A 19,115-nucleotide genomic window follows, 5' to 3' on the forward strand; every position below is an offset into this window, starting at 1 on the left:
AAGAAACTAGGCTAGGAGAAATTAATATGAATGATGAGAACTCTGCATAGCCATTGCAGGGCAAGATCCAGTTAATTGCACAGAACTCCTCTTATCTGTCTGCAGACATCTGAAAGCTAGATAGTCCCAGGCCAGCCCTATATTGTTCCTTCAAGGGTTGATATAAATAGCCTTAGAAACCTGAGACAGACACTTTTTATGATGTGATCAGTCACCTTCTGACATTTTTTAAATCTCTTATCATTGACTATTGAACACCACCTTGCAGCTAGCTCAGGAAATAAATTTGGAGTAATTACACAGATAATTACCATCAAATTTATCTGCTAAAAACCCCCATCTTTGGAGAGATATGTTTGGGAAACTTCAACTCCCCAAATTTCTGTGGAATTTCAGAGCACTGGTGGGCCACTCATGGCTACTTGTCCTTAACAATTGATGTTTATTGTTCTTCTCTCTACTCAAGTATGTTGGAAGTCTTATCAAATTAATATTCAAATGTCTGAATTTTCATATACCTTGATTTACACGCTCAAAAATAGAAGAATTTCCTCTCCAGCATACCCAAGCTGATAGGTATATGAGACACCCAAAGCTTTTTGAATCTATTTTGACTTGATACAATTGCCTGTATTTATTAATGCTGCTGTCTCTTTTCTGTAGCATTTGCTTTTCATAAACCTATTTGTTAATGCTTTAGTGTGAAGTAATGATTGAATATGTAGTGAGTACTTGCTATTGAAATTCATCTCTATTTGCAGAGGCTGTACAAGGAACATGCAGAGAGTATAAAGCATCAGTATACACCAACAACAGATCTTCCTGAAATCCTTCAGGCCAAATTAAATGCTATGAATATCAGTGAGGTATAAATCTAATTTTAATATTTTAAAGGAAACTGGAAAAGTTGGTAGTGCTTTACTGTTTGTCCTACACAGGAAATCATAGTAAATGTCTTTCCTTTCCCCCGCATTTGATCATTCTATGGTCTAAATGTTTCTGAAGTAATATGGGAAATCAAACTCCTTATAAAACTTCTCATCAAACTTCTCCTACATTAGAAAGATTAAGAATGAACAAACAAGTATAATTTCATAATGGACTTTAGTCATGTGATAATTCCTGTTGTGCATTGATAGTTTTGCTTACTTTAACCCTCTGTGTCAGAATAGAATGAAACTAATCTGGTAACATTTCTAGGATCTCAATAACACTGTACTGTCAACCCTCTGAACAGCAACTCTGTTTTATTCCTGTTCTATATTTCTTAGATTCGTTACAAGGAGTCCTGGGGAAAGATGAAAGATGGTGGCTACCAGCTGAAACTAGATGCCATCCCCTTCCAGGCAGCAAAGGCTTCGGGTGAAATCATAAGTGATGTACGTGAACTTATTGCTGATGTTGTCCAGTAGGATATGCCAGTCACTCCAGACTGTATCTGCTCTGCTGAGTGACTCCTGATGGAAGCAGCATGTCCAGCCAGCTCTACATCTGGCCTCGGACTAGTTAGCTGTGCCTTTGGAGGTGCAGCCATAATGAAGTGTTATTGGTTACTAAGCAAAGGAAGTTTGTGAAAGCAAACATCCATTAGCAATGCTGACCAGTTTACCTGCCCTAGTGACTGGGCAGTCACAGGGATTGTTCAGGAGATGTCAGGTGAGGTCTTCTGAGCATCTCCTAAAGGTTCATTCAGATTTGTTACCGCAGTGAGTATCATCAGAATTTATTGTCCATAGTGCTCTTTTATTCAGGTTTCAACAATCAGACTAATGCTTCTCTTCACTCCTATCCACATTTGTATTCTTATTTCCTTTTTAGCACAAGTATAAAGAGGCATTTCAGAAAATGAAAGGACAGATGGCTGGCTCATGTGGCCTGGATGGTGATATTCATATTGCTCATTCAGTCCATGCAACATCTCTGCAGAGTGATGTAAGTAGGAGAAACGAGATGGGGCATTTTTTGATTGGTTTCCTAACTGTAAGTAGTTCCTCAGGGAAGATGCATTTAGCTGTGGACTAGTTGTGGAGTAGCTACTTATTTAAAACTTAAGGGCTTTCTCTTCCACTTTCTGGATATTTTAATATAATCATGATATTCTTGCCATTCTTTTACGTTATTTGCAGTAACAATAATTTGACAATAAAAAAAGACTGTGTTCTTGCACTATTCCCTGCTGCATGCCACTGTTGCCTAGCACAGAATATTTTACTCTGTAAAACTACCACTCTGAAGCAGGTCTATTTGAGAATTAGCAGTGGCCTTTGTACAGAAGTAAATTAAATTTGGTAGAGATATGATATGTTTCAGTGTTTATTTTCAGTTTACTGTTTTCCTGAAAAACCAAAGGATGAATGAATTTATGGAATATCAAATTCGACTTTTTTGGTTGGGGAGTGGTTTCCACTTGGTCTTGAGATACGCTAAAAATCACATAATTTGTTCATTGTCTACAAGAACTGCAACTGTTCAGTGCATTTTGAACACTGTGGCTTGATTCAGAAAGATATATTGTAGTGTGTTCATGGTTTTCAGCAGAGCTGGTCTTGTACTGTCAGTCTTTTTTGTGTGATAGTATGCTTAGACACACAGGTAATAGTAAGTGTCTGAAGAATTCATCCGTCAGGTTACTTTAAGTCAGTTTGATGATCATCAATAACTCTGTATGTTCGTTATTCCAATGAACAGCTTGCACATCTTGAATTTGCATAATCTAATAGGGAAATGTCATGTGAAAAAAGTTCTTTGAAGATTTCTATGCCTTTCTTTTCCTGGACAGTGACAAGAAGTGAAAAAACAACTCGCCACTAAATATTACAGTTGAAATTGTGAAATGAAACTGGCCAAATCAACAAATATTTTGAGTGAAAATTTGAACTAATTCTAATATAAATAAGGCAGTTTGTATGTTGTCTTCAGGTAGTACGTTCCTCTTTTTGTTGGGCTTTCTTGAAATGAAGTGACTTAGGATTTCATTTACCAGTTTGCTTAATTCCATAGATTTGATGTATCCAGTTTTAGCAAAAAAAAAAAAAAAAAGAAAAAAAATCTCAACTGAATATAATGTAGATGGCTACTTTTTTGATGCAGAAAAGGCTGCCACATATTCTAATTATAATTGTTGATCTTTCACAGTATAGTTAAACAAGTTAGGGAAACTTACTTTTAAAAAGAATAATTTATACTTGAAAATGGAGGAAATATGGAGAATGTCTTTTCTGATCAGAACCTGAGTTCTAACTACCATGCTGTGATATCTACGTGGTCTGTTTTTAATTTAATAGGTGAAATATAAACAAGGTTTTGAGGATACAAAGTCTCACTTCCACCTGCCACTGGATATGATAAACTTGGTACATGCCAAGAAAGCCCAGTCTTTGGTCAGTGAACAAGAATACAGGCAGCTGCTACACCACTACACTGCTTTGACTGATGATGTGAGGTTGAGGTGTGCCAAGAATGCCTACAAACTACAGAGTGAGGTAACTGCAAAAGATCCCAGTGATATTTCCCTGTTGGTTCTGATGCAAGACAGTTCTGTTCCAAGTCATGACATCTGACAACATGTGTTTGAGCAGCAGCTGAGAGATAAAAAATGGCTGTTCCCCCTTGATTACCTGTAGGAATGAGACATTTATCTTACTGGGCAGTTGTACAATGTGTGTGATCACCCTATACCCAGAGATAAAGTATAATGGTCTTTGATGATTGGGTAGAGGAGTGTTTGCAAGTTTTCACTGTTGGTGAAATACTCTTTTTAAGATCTTGCTAACGATGAAAACTGTTTACCAACTGGTATTTTGCAACTTGGTTTTCATCTGGGTGAAATTCATGTGTACTTCCACGAAAAAGATGCCTGTTGGTAAAAATCTGATTTTTAAGAGACTTATAAACTCAGGCCCAAGATATATTCTTTGAAATTCTAAGAAGTGTCCACTTAACTCCCTATGCAGTCTTAGTAAAATTAGCTGGATATTGCCTTATGAATTAGTTGGCACAGCCATGAGCAAAGGGCTTTTCATAGATCATATTGTCTGTGGAGGCCTCAGGAGGGGATTTATCTTAAAAACTTGCCTGGCCACAAAATGTTACTGTATATCAGTTTAACACTTTCAGCCCACAGATTAAAGATGACAGACTATGTTCAAACAAGTGTAAACATCAGCTGCCAGTTGTGATGCCCTAACTTGGGTGAAAACATATGTAATCAGAATTCTGAGGCAAGTTTCCATCCATTCCTGTCTTTGAGCTGGGGATAAAATGCTAATTGGCAGCAACACGTTTTAGAGTTGCAGAATTTACTCTCTTACCAGCTGGTGCTAATAGCTGGCAAGAGGTGAGGACTATGCTCTAGCTTTGTGCTCTCTTTTCCTTCTGATTCACAAAGGATATTTCCCACATACAGCATCATGGTGCCTTTGAGTCTAAGGATTAGCACTGGACAGACCTGGATGGAATAGGAACTAGCTCTATTCTCCCAGGCAGCTAAATAAAATAAAGGCATAATCTATTTCCATTTTAAGTAGTTGACTGAACCAAAATACCTCGTTAACTAAAGCTGGTTCTGGCCTCAGTAAGCGGTAGCAGTTTCTGCATATCCATCAAGTAGGCAAACCTGTTTTTTACCAGTTTTTTGGTCTTTATAGATCTTCTGAAGCAGAAAATAATCATCCTTCTTGTTATCAAATCAGATAGTATAGTTGTAATATATATATCAGTAACTGATTTGTATCTTTTGAAAAATTAATATTTACAGTGAGTCACTACCAGATTTGGGGGTCTGGAAAATATTTTAACAAAGATTCTACTGTGGCTTAGTGCAATTTTTCATTAAAGTTCCTTGCTTATATTATGACCATTCAGAACCATTGAAAATCAAGGCTATTTTGTCTTTAGTTTCTCTTATTTAAAAATTAATATCTTTTATTTAAATATATTTTATTATATTACTATAAACTGGTCTTTATTCCTAAATAAATAATATGTAGCTGTGATTTACATATTATATATGAAAAAAATTCCTGTACCTAGAAAAGGTTTTTTCAAGGTTACAAACAGAAGCTAGGAGTGAAGTATTATTTATCCACTATGTATATAGTATATATAGTATATATAGTATATACTATATATGTATATATACTATTTATATGTTACTGAGACTCAGTAGTCCTCATAATTTTGCATCTGTACTGTAGATCTGTAAGGGCTGTATTCACACTGACATAAACACAAGATCGTAGGGTAATGCATATGAACTCTCTGTGATGAATACTAATTTTAATGGATTTGTTTGAATATGATTATTGTGTATTTTTGGGTGAATAAATATAGGGCATCTCAAATGAAAACTTGTAATTACTTCTGCTTGGTTTTCCTTAGAATTTATACCGCTCTGACATGAACTTTATGCGAGGAGTCGGATGTATTACTCCAGGGGCCCTAGAGATTGAAGGAAAGAAGAAAGCCTCTGAACTCATCAGTGAGGTAACAAAAGAGGGTTTTGATTTCTTCACTATGACAAGAGTTTGCCAGATGTCTTTCTATTAAACTGGGCTGGCAAAGTGACTCACTGGATAATGCAAGACTCCCTCCCTTTGCTTTGATCATTCCGTTTGTGTCCTAACCGCAAATGGGTGAACCTGATGGAGTTCAAGGCTTTGCAAACTTTGATAACTTTTTTTGCAAATATTTTCTCCTGTGTTTCAGACCCAGGAGGTTGTAATTTTATGTTATTTATTTTAGAATTAAAATGCCCTTTTTCAACTAAACGTAAGGCTGTGCCTATATAAGTACCTTGTACTGTTTCTCCAAAATTAGACTATACTGTGGAGTACCCAGTATATTCCACTGTCCTCAGCTCTGCTTCTGCTTTACAATCTTAATCTGTTTTTCACTTACTGCTTTTGTGAGTTATTGTTTTTTCTTTTATTTCCCCTGTCATGTTCTCTTTGTACAGTCTCTCCTAGTTTCAAATCTTGGATCTTTTGCCCATATTCACATAGATGTGAAATGAGAAAAAAAATAGGAGCTTTGTTCTAGTGAACAGATCCCTGCTTGAAGTGATCTTGCAGTTGTTTTGTTAATGGTTCTTACATAGGACCACAGGCCAAGTGAAACCTTGCTTTTCTTACAAAAAACTTCAATGGGCTTATGCAGTTCTGTCTTTCTCTGGGTTGGATGTAATTCCACTAGCCCAGGTTAATGATGCCAAGGGATGAAATAACCTTATTACTGTTTTCAGCATATTTAGCACACCAGTACTTTTTTTTTTTTTTTTTTTTACATCTTATTTCTTATTTACTTTTAATTTCCCCCACGAGACTTGAATGCACCAAATTCAGAATAGCAAAAGGTAAATTAGCCTAATGATTAATAGACAAACTAGAGTTTTAAGCATGAGAAGTAATACTAGACCACTGGTACTGGAAAAAGTCCCTTATCTGACAAGACAATTTAGTTATTCTGTTCATTTTTCTTTGTGTGTGAACTCAGAGTAAATATCGTCAGCAGCCACATTCCTTCAAGTACACATCGGTGACAGACTCTCCTGGCCTCCTTCATGCAAAATTCAGCAATATGATTGCTAATGAGGTAGGCTCTCCCAACGTGAATCAGAAAACACGCTTTTCAAAATGCAGCAAGCTGGGGATGGAGAAGTGGGAAAGAGACAACCCTGTTCTGAGAGCAAAATGCATCAAACAAAAGCAAGCATTACTTATCTGTGCTTTTTCACAGTTAATCACATTTTATAATTTCCAAACACTTAATACATTTTCAGTTCAAACTCTTTTAAAAAGCTTAAATTGTGTCCATGCAATAGAGTCCCATTATCAAGTTTTTTGTATGAAACAGACTCAAAAATCAGGACTATAGGGTGTTCTTGAGGGAGCTCATTTGCATGGTGTGGTCCACTTTTGGGGACTTAAAAAAAAAAATCACTTTTCTAAATTCTGAAAAAAAACACGACAAAACCCATAAACAAATTATCAAAATCATACATGAGGAAAAAATTCAAGCTAGAGAATATGGCCACTCTACCAGAAACAGCTGCCCTTTTATTTAACACACATTCACAACGCCCTTAACATTCTTAGGTCTACTTTTGGCCTGCTGGGAACATAAGAATGAAAGGATAAGAATGCAGTGGGTTGGCATCATCATCATATATTTATAAAAATTAACATAAATGGTTTTTATGCCCAGCAAAAGCCCCACATTTTTATGCCCAGAAAAAACTTAGCAATTGAATGGTAAAATCTTAGCTGTTTTTAATGATGGCTGACTATAGCTGTCATAATCATTAACAGCTTAAGTACTGCTGTTACACTATTGAAACCACAGAGAAAATTAACTGCAATTGTGTTTTTGGTCTCTCTCCTAGCGCCTGTATAAAGCAGCAGGAGAGGACATTCAGCATCGTTATACACCAACACTGGGTCTGCCTGAGTTTACACGGGCAAGAATAAATGCAGCCAACCTCAGTGACGTAAGAATTTGTCCTGTGTTTCTTATACTTATCTAGGATGGAATATGAACTGTGCAGTGGCAAAGAAGATGGATAAGTAGAGTACATTTTAGGTCTATTCTATTTATGCTTTCCCTGATTTGATTATAATGATATTTATCTCAATTAGTACATATGCGGTTGTGAGTAAATTAAATCTACATAAAGAATGAGACGTGTTTTGTCTGAGTTAGTAGGATTTCCCAAAGATAGTTTAAAAAAATCCTTTGATTATAAAGAATGTGACTGTAACACAGAATAACAAATGAAAGAGGGTTCCTTTGTTTGTTCCTTTGTGCATTTAAAAGTGGAACAGCAGTGTACATGTGCCTTTCCTACTTTAGGCAAAATACAGAGAATCTTGGCATAATCTACGTGCTCAAGGCTACAAGCTGACAGTGGAAGCACTCCCGTTCCAGACTGCCAGGGCCTCCAGAGAAATTGCCAGTGATGTGAGTTGAATGATTCAACCTCCCTTCTTGCCTAATTTCTGTTAACTTCATGTAAAACAATGTCTAAAGCAGATTTTACTGAATTAAAGCAACTCCATAACCATGTGAGACAAGTGTGGGACAGAATATATTGCTTATGAATGAGATTCTGTGTGTGAATTAGAAAAAAAAGGAAGAGGAAGAATCGCTGCTAATAGGGAACCAAGACAGGTTAAACATCTTCCAGTGGGAAATAGCTAATGAATTACAGTATTTGCAAACAGAAAAACCAGGGATTCTGTTCCTTTTCAGGCTATCAAATCTTCATATTAAAAAGTGCCCACTAACTCTGTCCACTTTATTTTGAGTTGACTTTTGGCTTAGTTCATCCAAATTGAAATGAAGTCAGAAAAAGCTGAGGCTTCTTTGAATCTCTGAAAATCAGGAGTTCCCTCTCTAGTTAGGAAATGAAAGTGAAAGTTACTGAAGTTACTGTAAATATGTATCCTTAAGTTCTGAAACAGAGGAAACAAATCATCTTATCTCCAAAAATATCCTATCTTTTGGATTGTTGTTTGCAAAACACTAAGGCATCATGGTATGCATTTGTCAGAAACCCTAAGTTCACCTCTTCCGCATAAGAAACTTAATAAATTCTATGAAAAACTGATGATGAAGCTAAATTTAGTAAAAATCTTGATTTTGCTTAGTATTTAGTGGCATATTTTACATCTAGTGTGATTAAATATGAATATATTTCATGTGTGCTTGTTTTATTAAGCAATGATTTCTAGCTGCTATTTATAATGTATACTTAACCATATTTTACAGTGTGCTTTTGGTTACAGCTTCAGATCTGCTCTAGAGGGTACAAGTCCATAATAGAATTACATCCACTTACAACAAATCTGAATTTGGCCCTTCATCTTGGAAGCACTTTATAAACATTAGCTGCTGTAATTTAATCCCCACAACTCTCTTGTGTGGTAGATAAGTGTTATTATCCCATTTCAGCTACATTATGAACTCTTCAGGGCCCAGGCCTTCCCTTTAAAGTTCTAAGCACCCTGTTGATGCTATATAAATAAGCATTATCATCATCATCACTATTTCATAGAGAGGATAAATGCAAGATCATAGGGAGAGTCATAGTCCCAGCTAAGATGAGAATGAGGGGCTGCTGGTTCTTATTCTTTCCAGGAAAACTGAATTTACTCTTTAGAATAGCTGGGTGGCATTTGCAAATCTGAAGGCTACAGAGTGCACAGTGTTTTGCTTTTGCGTAGATTTTTTTTCCTTCGCTCTTTTGTTTGTTTCTCTTATGTTCTCATCCCTAGTTATGGGAATAAAATTCTCAGAGAGATAATAAAAGTACACGATTTGAGGTTAAACATGATCAATGCTTTGGGCATATTCAGAAAATGTATTGAGATGTGCTTAACTTTAATGTTGTAACTACTGTGGTATTTAAATTTGAGATCAATGAGATATTCAAACATTTGCTTTCTTGTGCTACATGCCTTGACTGGTTTTACAGAAAACATAGAGGTTTCAATGATTTAAGTTAGTTAGCTAGAATATCCAGTCTAAGTTTGGCACATTTTCACTTCTACCTTATTTTTTTTTTAAATTTTTAGTACAAATATAAACACGACTTTGTGATGGAAAGAGGAAAACACATCGGTGCCAGAAGTGTTCTGGATGACACCAGGTTGCTGCACTGCTTGCATGCTGCCAAATTGCAGAGTGAACAAGAGTACAAGAAGGGATCCCAGGAAGTGTGGTCTCAGTATCATCTACCCATGGATATGGTGAATCTTGTCCATGCCAGGAAAGCCCAGGCCTTGGCGAGTGATCAAGATTACAGGAAGAGACTGCATGAATTTACAGCACTCCCAGAGGACCTGAAAATGAAGTGGGCCAAAAAAGCCCACATGCTACAGAGTGAGGTAAAGTCTTTCTTTCTGTTAACAGCATATTGAATTTAACAATACCAAGGCTTTGAGTGTCTGGCACAAATTGTATGTTGACACTGGGGGGGTGTTTTTAGGAAGACCACTTGTAAATTTATGTATGTGCAGCAGCAAGGTTTCTGATTGCTCCTCACACATAGAATATATGTGAGTCAGAGGTCTCATGTTATGAACCTGATGGAAAATCACAGTGGTCCATGTTACTTATTCTAGAGCTGAGAGATAGACACAGTCGTCTCTCAACTGTTTGGATCACAGCCAGTCAGGGGCTTGGCAGTCACTGTTCTACATGCAGAACTCTTTGAGGTTAAATGCTGATTTGAGATACATAGAAGAGGTATTAAGAAGGTAATTCTTCAAAACAAAATGGTTATATCAAATAGCCCGTTCCCCAGATGTGTTTGCAGAAGTTGCTCCCACAAAAATGTATATTGAGACAAACTGATGACAAAAGTGATGGAATCTCAGCAAGGGCCACATCCATACTCAATTCACCTTCAAAGCAGTGGGGATATTGTAACCTTCTTTCTTACTCAGTGTACCTGATATTTTGTATCCCAAATGTACTTTTCATTGCCAGAATTTTTAGGATATTCTTGGGATGGTACAAAAGCTATTGTTAAATGTTGTTCTTTGCTTTTCCAACTCTCATTCCTGCCTTCTCGTGTTGTGGCTCACAGATGGCATGCAGGTAGTCAGATTCAGGAAGGCAGGATATTTTACTATTTACTGATGTGTGGTGGTGGCTCACATTATATGAAAGTGGAATTTCCAGGGAACTAGTCCTTGGATCCTAACAGCACATACTTCAGAGGTTGCCTACAGAGGGACAGGATAGGAGTTAAGTAAGAAGCTCAACACTTGGCTCTTTGCCTTTAGAGATCCTAAGTTAGGAATCCAGTGAAATGATGAAGATGGTTTTGTCTGATACCCTCACTATCTAGTAAAGTAATGCACAACATACATAAGGGAGTTGGTTGTCATATCATTTTGCATATAGGAGGGAAGAAAAAAAAAAACAACAAAAAAGATTGGATTGATTGGATTAAAGTCACACAGTGAGCCACCATCACTCTGAAGTCAGGATTGTTGGGATTGTGGATACTTTACTAACTTCCACTTTTTACTGGATCTGCCTGATTTTCTTTACTAGATTAGGAGGTGAAAGCAAGCCTTTAATGTGAGTAGAGAAAGAGTAATGTGTTCTCCTAGAAATGAGGTTAATGAGGAAGCATGAACCAGATAAAATAATTAGTATTCCTGACTTGAACTCACCTCAGAAAATTATTTCAAAAGAGGTTCTTTTACGCCCAGTACAAACAGGTTATTACTTACTGCTTTGAGCCGTACTAATTCACTCATGGGGCCTTCTCTTGTAACTTGCATATGATACATTATTTAATTCCTGGTGGAATGAACAAATGCAAACAGTTTGGCTTTACGATCTGATATGTGCATGGCAAATGAAAAAACCTCAAAATGTGAATATGAATCAGGGAGTTTTTTAAAAATCTTAATAGCTGTGGATACAAAACTGATAGTTAACGATTTTCATTTTTAACAGCTTCGCTATAAATCAGACCTGAACTTCATGAAAGGAGTTGGTTGGATGGCTCTGAGATCTCCGCAGATAGAAAGTGTAAAGAAGGCTGGAGAGCTCATCAGCGAGGTAACTGATAAATCTTTCATGGGATAGCAAGTCTGTAGGAATTGTTTACCATCAAGGCTCCTCGTTACATGACACTTACGAATGTAGCTTATCATTTCCTTTTGATGTGGGAGCCTGTTTATACAAGGTGTAAGTTACCAAGAAGCAGTACGGGAGACGCAAGTCCACTGTGTGACACCTGCTGAATATTTTCCATTCCAAATGAAACACAGGAGTATAGGCAAAACATGTAGCAATAAATAAATGCAGTAAACTCCATTATGAAATTCTAAGCAGGTGGTTATGGAAGTTATATAGAAAGTTACAGCCCTGACAATCACACTGAAGGGGCACTTGCCTGCTCAGTATATCATGTATTAATGGAGAAAAATTATGAGCTGTCAAAAGTGTAGTGTTCAAAAGCTTTTCGCATGGGAATTTTCAGTGGGAAGTCCTTCTTGCACATACACACAAAAAGAAGTGTGTGGTGCCTGGGCACCGCAGCAGCGATACAGAGGCATCCTCAGTCCCTAGCTGAAAGAGCAACTGAGACTAAAGCAGAACAGTGGCTTCAAGAAAGTGTCTTTTATGTTTTACTCCATTTATCACACACTCAGAATTGTCATACACCATTAACAGAAACATCTCATGCTTTTTTCCTTTGTTTGTGTTTGTTGCCTCCTCCACCTCTCAGATAAAGTACCGTCAGAAGCCAGAAAGTTTGAAGTTCACCGCCGTGGTTGACTCTCCAAATCTGATTCATGCCAAAACCAGCTACCTCCAGTGCAATGACGTAGGTGTCATTTTAATGTAAAAGTAATCTTAATTTTTGTTGTACTATCATGCATAAAAGAAGTGATCTTGACATTGCTTCCAGTATCAGTTTCATTCAATGATTTTGGCTCCACAGAGACTGTACAAGGCTGAAGGCTCTGAAGCCAGGCACAGGTACACTCTGCCTCCTGATCATCCAGATTTTATCCGAGCCAGACAGAATGCACTTCAAATCAGTGACGTAAGTAAACCTTTTCCTTTGAGGAGGTGACTTGGTAAACTTGCTCCAGAATAAAAACCTTCATGTGTGTAGAAGGCAGATTCTCTGAGCCTGACTAAAACTAAAGAAAGCCAGGGGCCGTGAACAGCCAACATGTGTGTAGTTTTGGTCTGGAGGAATCAGAAAAAGTCTGTTCATTTTTCTTTTGAGAATTCATTTAACTTTCCAGGGCAGTAAGCTATTATTAGGGATTTCAGACCTTCAGTATAGTTATGGTTAATTACAAATTAAAATATTTTTGCTTATGTTTGGGTGAGGAAGGAGGGAGAATCCTCTTTCCAACCTTTCTGAAGCTGCATCACTGTGTTGAACATAGTCATAGTTGTCATCAATATGGATGTAACTGAATCGGTGAGTGGAATTGTAAATTGTGGAAATTGTAAAGAGAATTGTAAAGAGAATTCGTTTCCAAATTATCCCATACAGAGAAACTCAGTCTATTCCTGATGTTCCCCAGCTAAAGAGCTGTTGTCTTTACCTGTAGAGTCAGAATGACCTTAGTTTATAAGAAGTTTATTTGGTGATAGATGCTATGTAGGTGAAAGAAACAAGTAGGATTCACATTTTTTGAAGTGATAGAGGAGAGGGAAAAAAGGCAAATATTGTGTTCAAAGAGTGTGCACAAATGAAAGGTCAGGCTGTTAGCCGGGTGTACAGTGATGCTTGCGTTGCGTCTATCCAGGCTGTCTTGCAGGATTTCTAGCATCTCAATGTATCTTCAAATTTAACACCACCTAGCATTACCTTCACCAGTGAAACAGAAGGTTATCTTTTTAAATGTGGACTGGATTTTGCGCTTGTTTTCACATGGTCATAAAACCCAGAAAGGATATATCACAGACTTGCAAGGAGCAAATGAATAAAATCACAAAGGGACAGACAAAAATGTCTGCTGAGATACCATGACCGCGTAGCAGGACCTGCAGACCTGAAGCTATTTTAAGAAAGCTGCTAATGGAAGAGGAACCAAATCTAGAGCAATTTCTCTTCAGGATGTAAATGTGCTACACATCCTCAAAGTCACACTAAATATGTTAGAACTGGCTGTTATTCTGTATGAGTTAATGAAGCCACATGTGGCTGGGGATAGAGACAGGGATCATTTGAAAAGCTTGAAATAACTGGTATTGAAATTATGATGCCAGGAAACCCAAGACACTGTGAGTGGATGCATCAAAAGAGAGAATAAGGGCAATATCAATGCAATATTGATGTGACTGATGCATCAGAGTTTCTAATAGAAATTAAATCACATCAAAACCAACCACATTCAAGTACAAAAGGAAACCCTGGTGGCACTTTTCAGATGAGGCATTTTATCATTATGGTGAATAGAAAAGAAGTTGAAGTACTATAGAACTGGATCAAAACCTTGGAGATGGCACTGATGACTCTTGATACAAATAAGCCCAGTAGGATAAAACATTTATTATTGCAGTTATGGGACTGCGTTTAAGAAACTGCAGGGGGAAATGACTGTTTTGTTCTTTTCTTTTCAACACAGAAATTGTATAAAACATCTTGGGAACAGACGAGGGCATCTGGCTATGATTTTAGAATCGACGCCATCCCATTCCAGACAGCAAAGGCTTCAAGAGAGATTGCCAGTGATGTAAGAATTGTTCTGCTTCAAACACTTCCCAACCTTCTTCCTATGCCATCCCATCCTGTAAAAATGGGTGAATTCTGACATAAGTGAACTTTGCTCTGCTTTGGAAAATTGGTGATCCAGTGAAACCAGGTGCTGGTTAAGTGTAAAGATTTCCAGCTAAAGGCTACCATTAATAATGTCCAATACCAGACTGCCTTGTTTTATCTCCCAAAACCTTTTCTTGGGAAGGAGCCATATTATGATGTAGTCAAGTAAAATAGGTACTAGGCTATGAAGAGTTAAAACATGGCCTAGAATAAAGTGGGCCATCTTTGAACACAGAAGATCACAGTAGGCAAGAAAGCTAAAGATGGAGGAGCTTCATTGCTTGAGCTATGTGTTGGGTGTGCCCAAGAGTCCAACCATAAGGGCATCTCTGATTGCTTTCAAGACATGAGCATTTTGCCCCCACCAAGTCTTTCCACTCTTTTAAAAATGAGCACAAAGGTCATTCTTCTAAAGCATCTTGTTAGATTAGGAGATGTAGTTTGATACGAAACCCCTGGTCTTTGTGCACTGCAGGAAGCATGACTTGATAGCTAGGGGATGGTAACGGAATTTGAAGGTAATCCAAATGTGAAAACAAGATTTTCCTCTGCACTTCCTGCAGTACAAATACAGAGAAGCCTTCCTGAGAGACAGAGGCCAGCAGATTGGATTCCTCAGTGCAAATGATGATCCCAAAATCAGACATGTCCTCAGAGTGGGGAAGCTCCAGAGTGACATCCAGTACAGGAGTGATTATGCCCAAAACAGGGGACAGTTCCAGAGTCACCTCAACCAGCCAGGATTCCTCCATGCCAAGAGAAGCCAGCAGCTTGCAAGCAATGTTAACTACAGGCAGCCTTTGCACCACTACACTCTTGATCCCGAGCAGCTAAATGTGAAACATGCAAAGCAGGCCTACCAGCTGCAGAGTGATGTAAGTACAGCCAGTTACACGGTCCTTCCAGGTGCTATGGGGCAATGTGCTTTGCAAGACCTTACCTATCAACAACATCAAGTTCTTTAAAGAATTAGAGTCTACTTGCTAAATATGAATAATTTGTTTATTACCATCTCTGTTGTTCTTGATATGCTCTCTCTTGAGTACCCAGGGTGTGTGATTTGGTTAGAGCCCAACAAAACAAATACACACTGGGGTATGTTTCATTCTCTCAGGTAAAATACAAGTCTGACTTGAACTGGCTCAGAGGCATTGGCTGGACTCCCCCAGGTTCTCACAAGGTCGAAATGGCAAGAAGAGCTGCTGAGCTGGCCTACCTTCGGGAGATGGGATTGCAGGGTGCTGCTGCTCAGTACAGACCTGGAGCTGTGAGTAAACCCTACAAATTCCAAGAGCTCTGCTCTTTGCCAGTGCACATCCTGTTTCATACTTTTGAGTGCTCCCTGGAGTCTGCAGTTCTCCCTGATATTTGAACAGGATATGTACACTTCCCTCATGATGCTCTGTGGCTTAGTGTACATCTTAGTCTGAAGGAAGCTCTCAAGGGAATTCAGCAGTGTCATGGCTGAGAAATTCCTGTAGGGACTAGGAAGTGCCAAGGAATGGGATTTACTTATGTGATGGGATGTGTTTCCCTTAACTTGTGGATGTTGTCAGATCTCCGAGTGTCCTGGTACCTCTGTGGAAAGCAGAAATAGAGGTAGAAGGAGCTCCCTGTGAAACTCCCCTTCTCTTTTCCTAATTTCAGCAGGACACCATGTGTTACTATATAATTATGTGATGCCATATAATCTCCACTGGCAACCATCTTGACAGGCTGAGTGTAGATTCCCAACAGCATAACATGTGCTACGAGAGGCTTTTTGCAAAGAGGGAATGCTCCCCTCCTCCACCTCTGTCCAGCTCAAGACTGAAGAAATTACAGACTGGGATCTTCCAGGCTTCCTTCTCCCCACCTCCATAGGGAGGACTCCCAGTCTGCAGTGTCCCAGCACAAGAGAGCAGAAGTCCATACAGGGGGACCTTGCAGCCCTTGGAGTTAGGAAGCATTAAGTTTCAATGAAAGAGAAGCACTGCATTCCAAATACGTGTTTCATTTAATTTTTACCTTTGGAAACAAGTCAAACAATAATCGAGCTCGAGAGAAACAGTGGATATCCATGATTTGCATTCCCATCTGAAAAGTTACTCAGGAAATAAATGAAAATTATGGTTGAGTTATGCAAGCAGAGGGAACTACAGGCAGTTTCTTTTTAAGTTCTGGGTATGATAATGATGTGATGGTCTCAGGGAAACCTACAGGGTGCAATCCATGTGGAACTCAGGTGTCTTCTGGTTTGCTTTTTATTTAGGATCAAATTAGAAATTAGGAGCATATTTAGTCCTTTGGTATGTGTGGTATCTAACTTACATGAACAGGTCCACTTTTTGCACTTCACTGTAGAAATTCGCTCAGTGCAGAGCAGTGATTTAGATTTTGTTCATTTGCTGGTTGTGGTAATTTTTAATATGCAAATATTTTAATAGAATAATAGTTAAAAACCTCTTCTGTCCACCGGCTGATTTCACAATCTATTTGGATATGATTTTATAGGACCAGTTGGAGACAGAAGGATCTCAGCAAGTCACAGTCAACCCTGATGCTTCAGAAATTCTGCAAGTCAAGAGAAGGCAAATGCAGCTGTATCAGAAGTAAATGGAAACATGACATAACACAAATAGATTTTCATCTTGTCCTGAAAATCCTGTATGTTCTCCAGTTGATGGCATTTAAGAATTTCTTGTTTTGAAAAGCAACCAAAACACTGCTATTTATAAGTGATAATTTTATTTTGTGTGGATACTTTATGATTTATCACTGTATGTATTACAGATTCTGCTATTTATTTGAAGCTGTAAATGAAATTAGTACTAGGTGACTGGCAGGCTCAGCTTTGTACCATGGATGGTAGAATATGAAATAATTTGTAATGAATAAATTGGGTGAATCTTATTCCATACTTATAATTTTTGGAGAATTTTATGTTCCTGGATTATTGGCACCATCGACCTAAGAGAATACAAAAGTGTGATTCAGGTGGCTTAACAAGTGAATAAGACAAAGTCCAATGGGAGCAAAGTTCTCACTGACTAGCCAAGGTCAGGTCTTCTAGGAGACATCAGGGAATTTGCTCTAGACTAGCAGGATGTATTCAGATCACAATTAGTTCTTCAGTCTTTTTCAAACCTTCCAAAGGAAAAAGAAATCAAAATTACTATTTTAGAAATCGTCACAATACGGGTAGCTATTGATAGATTGTGTAGCTGCTTAGAGAAGGTTGTAAATGTTGGAATTCAAATATTACTGTTTTAAAGAATTGGTTCTTCACAAATATATTTATTCTTTATATACTGATTTAATATCAACCCCTTGTTTTTCAAATGTCTATGCAGAATCTTGGGCAAAAATTTTGACATGTAAAACTTATGAAAACCTCGATATTATCCAACAGCTTTTGACCCAGATTTTTTTAACGTCATTTAGTGCTCACAAGGTCTCATCGAGCTTGTTAAGCACATATATACCATTGTAGATCTGAAGCCTGGTAAGTAATTAGCCTTTAATCTGGAATAAAGTGGATAATTCTTATATTGAAAGTTTGTTGGTGGTTTGTTTTTTTTTTTAATCTGGAAGGCATCACTGATGGAATTTGTGGTTATTTGCCCTACCAAAGTACTTTTAAAAATAATTCTCTCTGATCCTCCCTCCTCAGATAAGTCCAATGGCTGCATTCAGAAACATGATGGGTTTTATGTATGTGAAAAATGGCACTGACTTTAAGAGCACACCCCAATAGCTTTGAGGTGTAAGGGTCCAATGAGTGCAGAAAAAACACACCTTAAACAGTAGCATAAGGGGAAGAGGGAGTGGCTGGCAGCAGCTGAGCCCGTAGAATTTTCATGGCTTGAAAAGCAGAACTAGAAAGATTAATATTAGGGGCTCTGATTTATTGGAGGAAGAACTGGAGTAGCTTTACTTCCTGACTGCTTTTGTTACAAAATGTGGGCTTATTTCAAAGCCCACAACAGAAAAACTGTCTCTGGCGTTCCAGCAAACAGTCTAAAGTTATTTTTAAAATGGTGGAGAAGGATGCCTTGTGTAGGCCATGAGAAAATATCAGAAATATCTTTGGTCAAAGAGGAGGTATTTGGGGAATTGATGAAAATAGTAAATACCTCAAGCTTACCATTTGTCGTTCTCTCCTAATGACGTAACCTTGACTCAGCCTGAATTGCAGATTTAATCCAGCTGAGAAATGTTGTCACCTGGGTATAAACTCCTGGCTTGTTTTTTAACCCACAGCCATCACCCCAGCTCACAAGGCCATACACATAGTAGGAGCTGTTTTGCACACAAGTCAGTGGGCCTCCGGAGTCTCCCTGATGAAGGAAAGCACATGTTCAAAACATGAAGCGATATCAGAATGCTTCTCTCTCATCATAAAACTTTGAAGATGCAATGATGTTGTTTTCCTATTGCATTTATGCTATATAAGATGCTGCTTAGTCCCTGAGTAGACCTGCAGTTCTGGAATTAGGTCAGATGATACCAGACTTTTTGGATGTAATTTTTTGTTGGTTCCAGTCTGTGACGTACATCTGACAAGGTCACATGAAATTTCCTAGGCATGAAAGTACCAGGAATTCAGAGCCTGAACTCAGAAAGATAAAGATGTGATCCCTGGCACAAATGAAACCTTAATCTGTCTCACACCCCTCAGATAGATTTATTCTGAGTTGGTTGGTTGGTCTAATTTTTGGTTTATTTGTGATTTCTATTGCAATGTATGCTTTACAGTGGTAGTTTGCACCTTAGCGAGTGTTGTTCAAACTCTTCCCTGCCTTTCAATGGTATAAGTATGAACTTG

At 38.0% G+C, this 19,115-nt stretch overlaps 2 protein-coding genes across 10 annotated transcripts in view; one reads left to right on the top strand and one right to left on the bottom strand.

Moving 5' to 3' along the window:
- The window catches only part of NRAP (nebulin related anchoring protein), a 49,739-nt gene extending 32,539 nt beyond the window's left edge, over positions 1-17,200 (top strand). Inside the window, exons 27-42 of the mRNA XM_027902087.1 lie at positions 762-866; positions 1,272-1,379; positions 1,819-1,932; positions 3,285-3,482; positions 5,380-5,484; positions 6,493-6,591; positions 7,382-7,486; positions 7,849-7,956; positions 9,573-9,884; positions 11,473-11,577; positions 12,251-12,349; positions 12,467-12,571; positions 14,115-14,222; positions 14,872-15,183; positions 15,423-15,575; positions 16,802-17,200. Of these exons, the coding sequence (XP_027757888.1) occupies positions 762-866; positions 1,272-1,379; positions 1,819-1,932; positions 3,285-3,482; positions 5,380-5,484; positions 6,493-6,591; positions 7,382-7,486; positions 7,849-7,956; positions 9,573-9,884; positions 11,473-11,577; positions 12,251-12,349; positions 12,467-12,571; positions 14,115-14,222; positions 14,872-15,183; positions 15,423-15,575; positions 16,802-16,903 (2,238 nt within the window). The 3' untranslated portion in view covers positions 16,904-17,200. The remainder of the gene's footprint in view (positions 1-761; positions 867-1,271; positions 1,380-1,818; positions 1,933-3,284; positions 3,483-5,379; positions 5,485-6,492; positions 6,592-7,381; positions 7,487-7,848; positions 7,957-9,572; positions 9,885-11,472; positions 11,578-12,250; positions 12,350-12,466; positions 12,572-14,114; positions 14,223-14,871; positions 15,184-15,422; positions 15,576-16,801) is intronic.
- Positions 6,760-19,115, bottom strand: part of HABP2 (hyaluronan binding protein 2) — a 32,924-nt gene continuing 20,568 nt past the window's right edge. For 7 of the 9 annotated variants that reach the window (XM_027902092.1, XM_027902088.1, XM_027902097.1 and 4 more), the window contains 2 exons: positions 18,435-18,627; positions 17,267-17,434 (listed from right to left, as the gene is read on the bottom strand). In XM_027902092.1, coding sequence (XP_027757893.1) covers positions 18,451-18,627 — 177 coding nt within the window. In that variant the 3' untranslated portion in view covers positions 17,267-17,434; positions 18,435-18,450. Of the gene's footprint in view, positions 6,951-16,281; positions 16,988-17,266; positions 17,435-18,434; positions 18,628-19,115 lie in introns of those variants that run through there. The other 2 variants (XM_027902090.1, XM_027902089.1) reach the window with 2 other exon arrangements.

The sequence above is a fragment of the Empidonax traillii genome, unplaced genomic scaffold (assembly GCF_003031625.1).
Source record: "Empidonax traillii isolate 1590-97213 ecotype Southwest subspecies unplaced genomic scaffold, ASM303162v1 scaffold839:size271545, whole genome shotgun sequence".
Classification (NCBI taxonomy): Eukaryota; Metazoa; Chordata; class Aves; order Passeriformes; family Tyrannidae; genus Empidonax; species Empidonax traillii.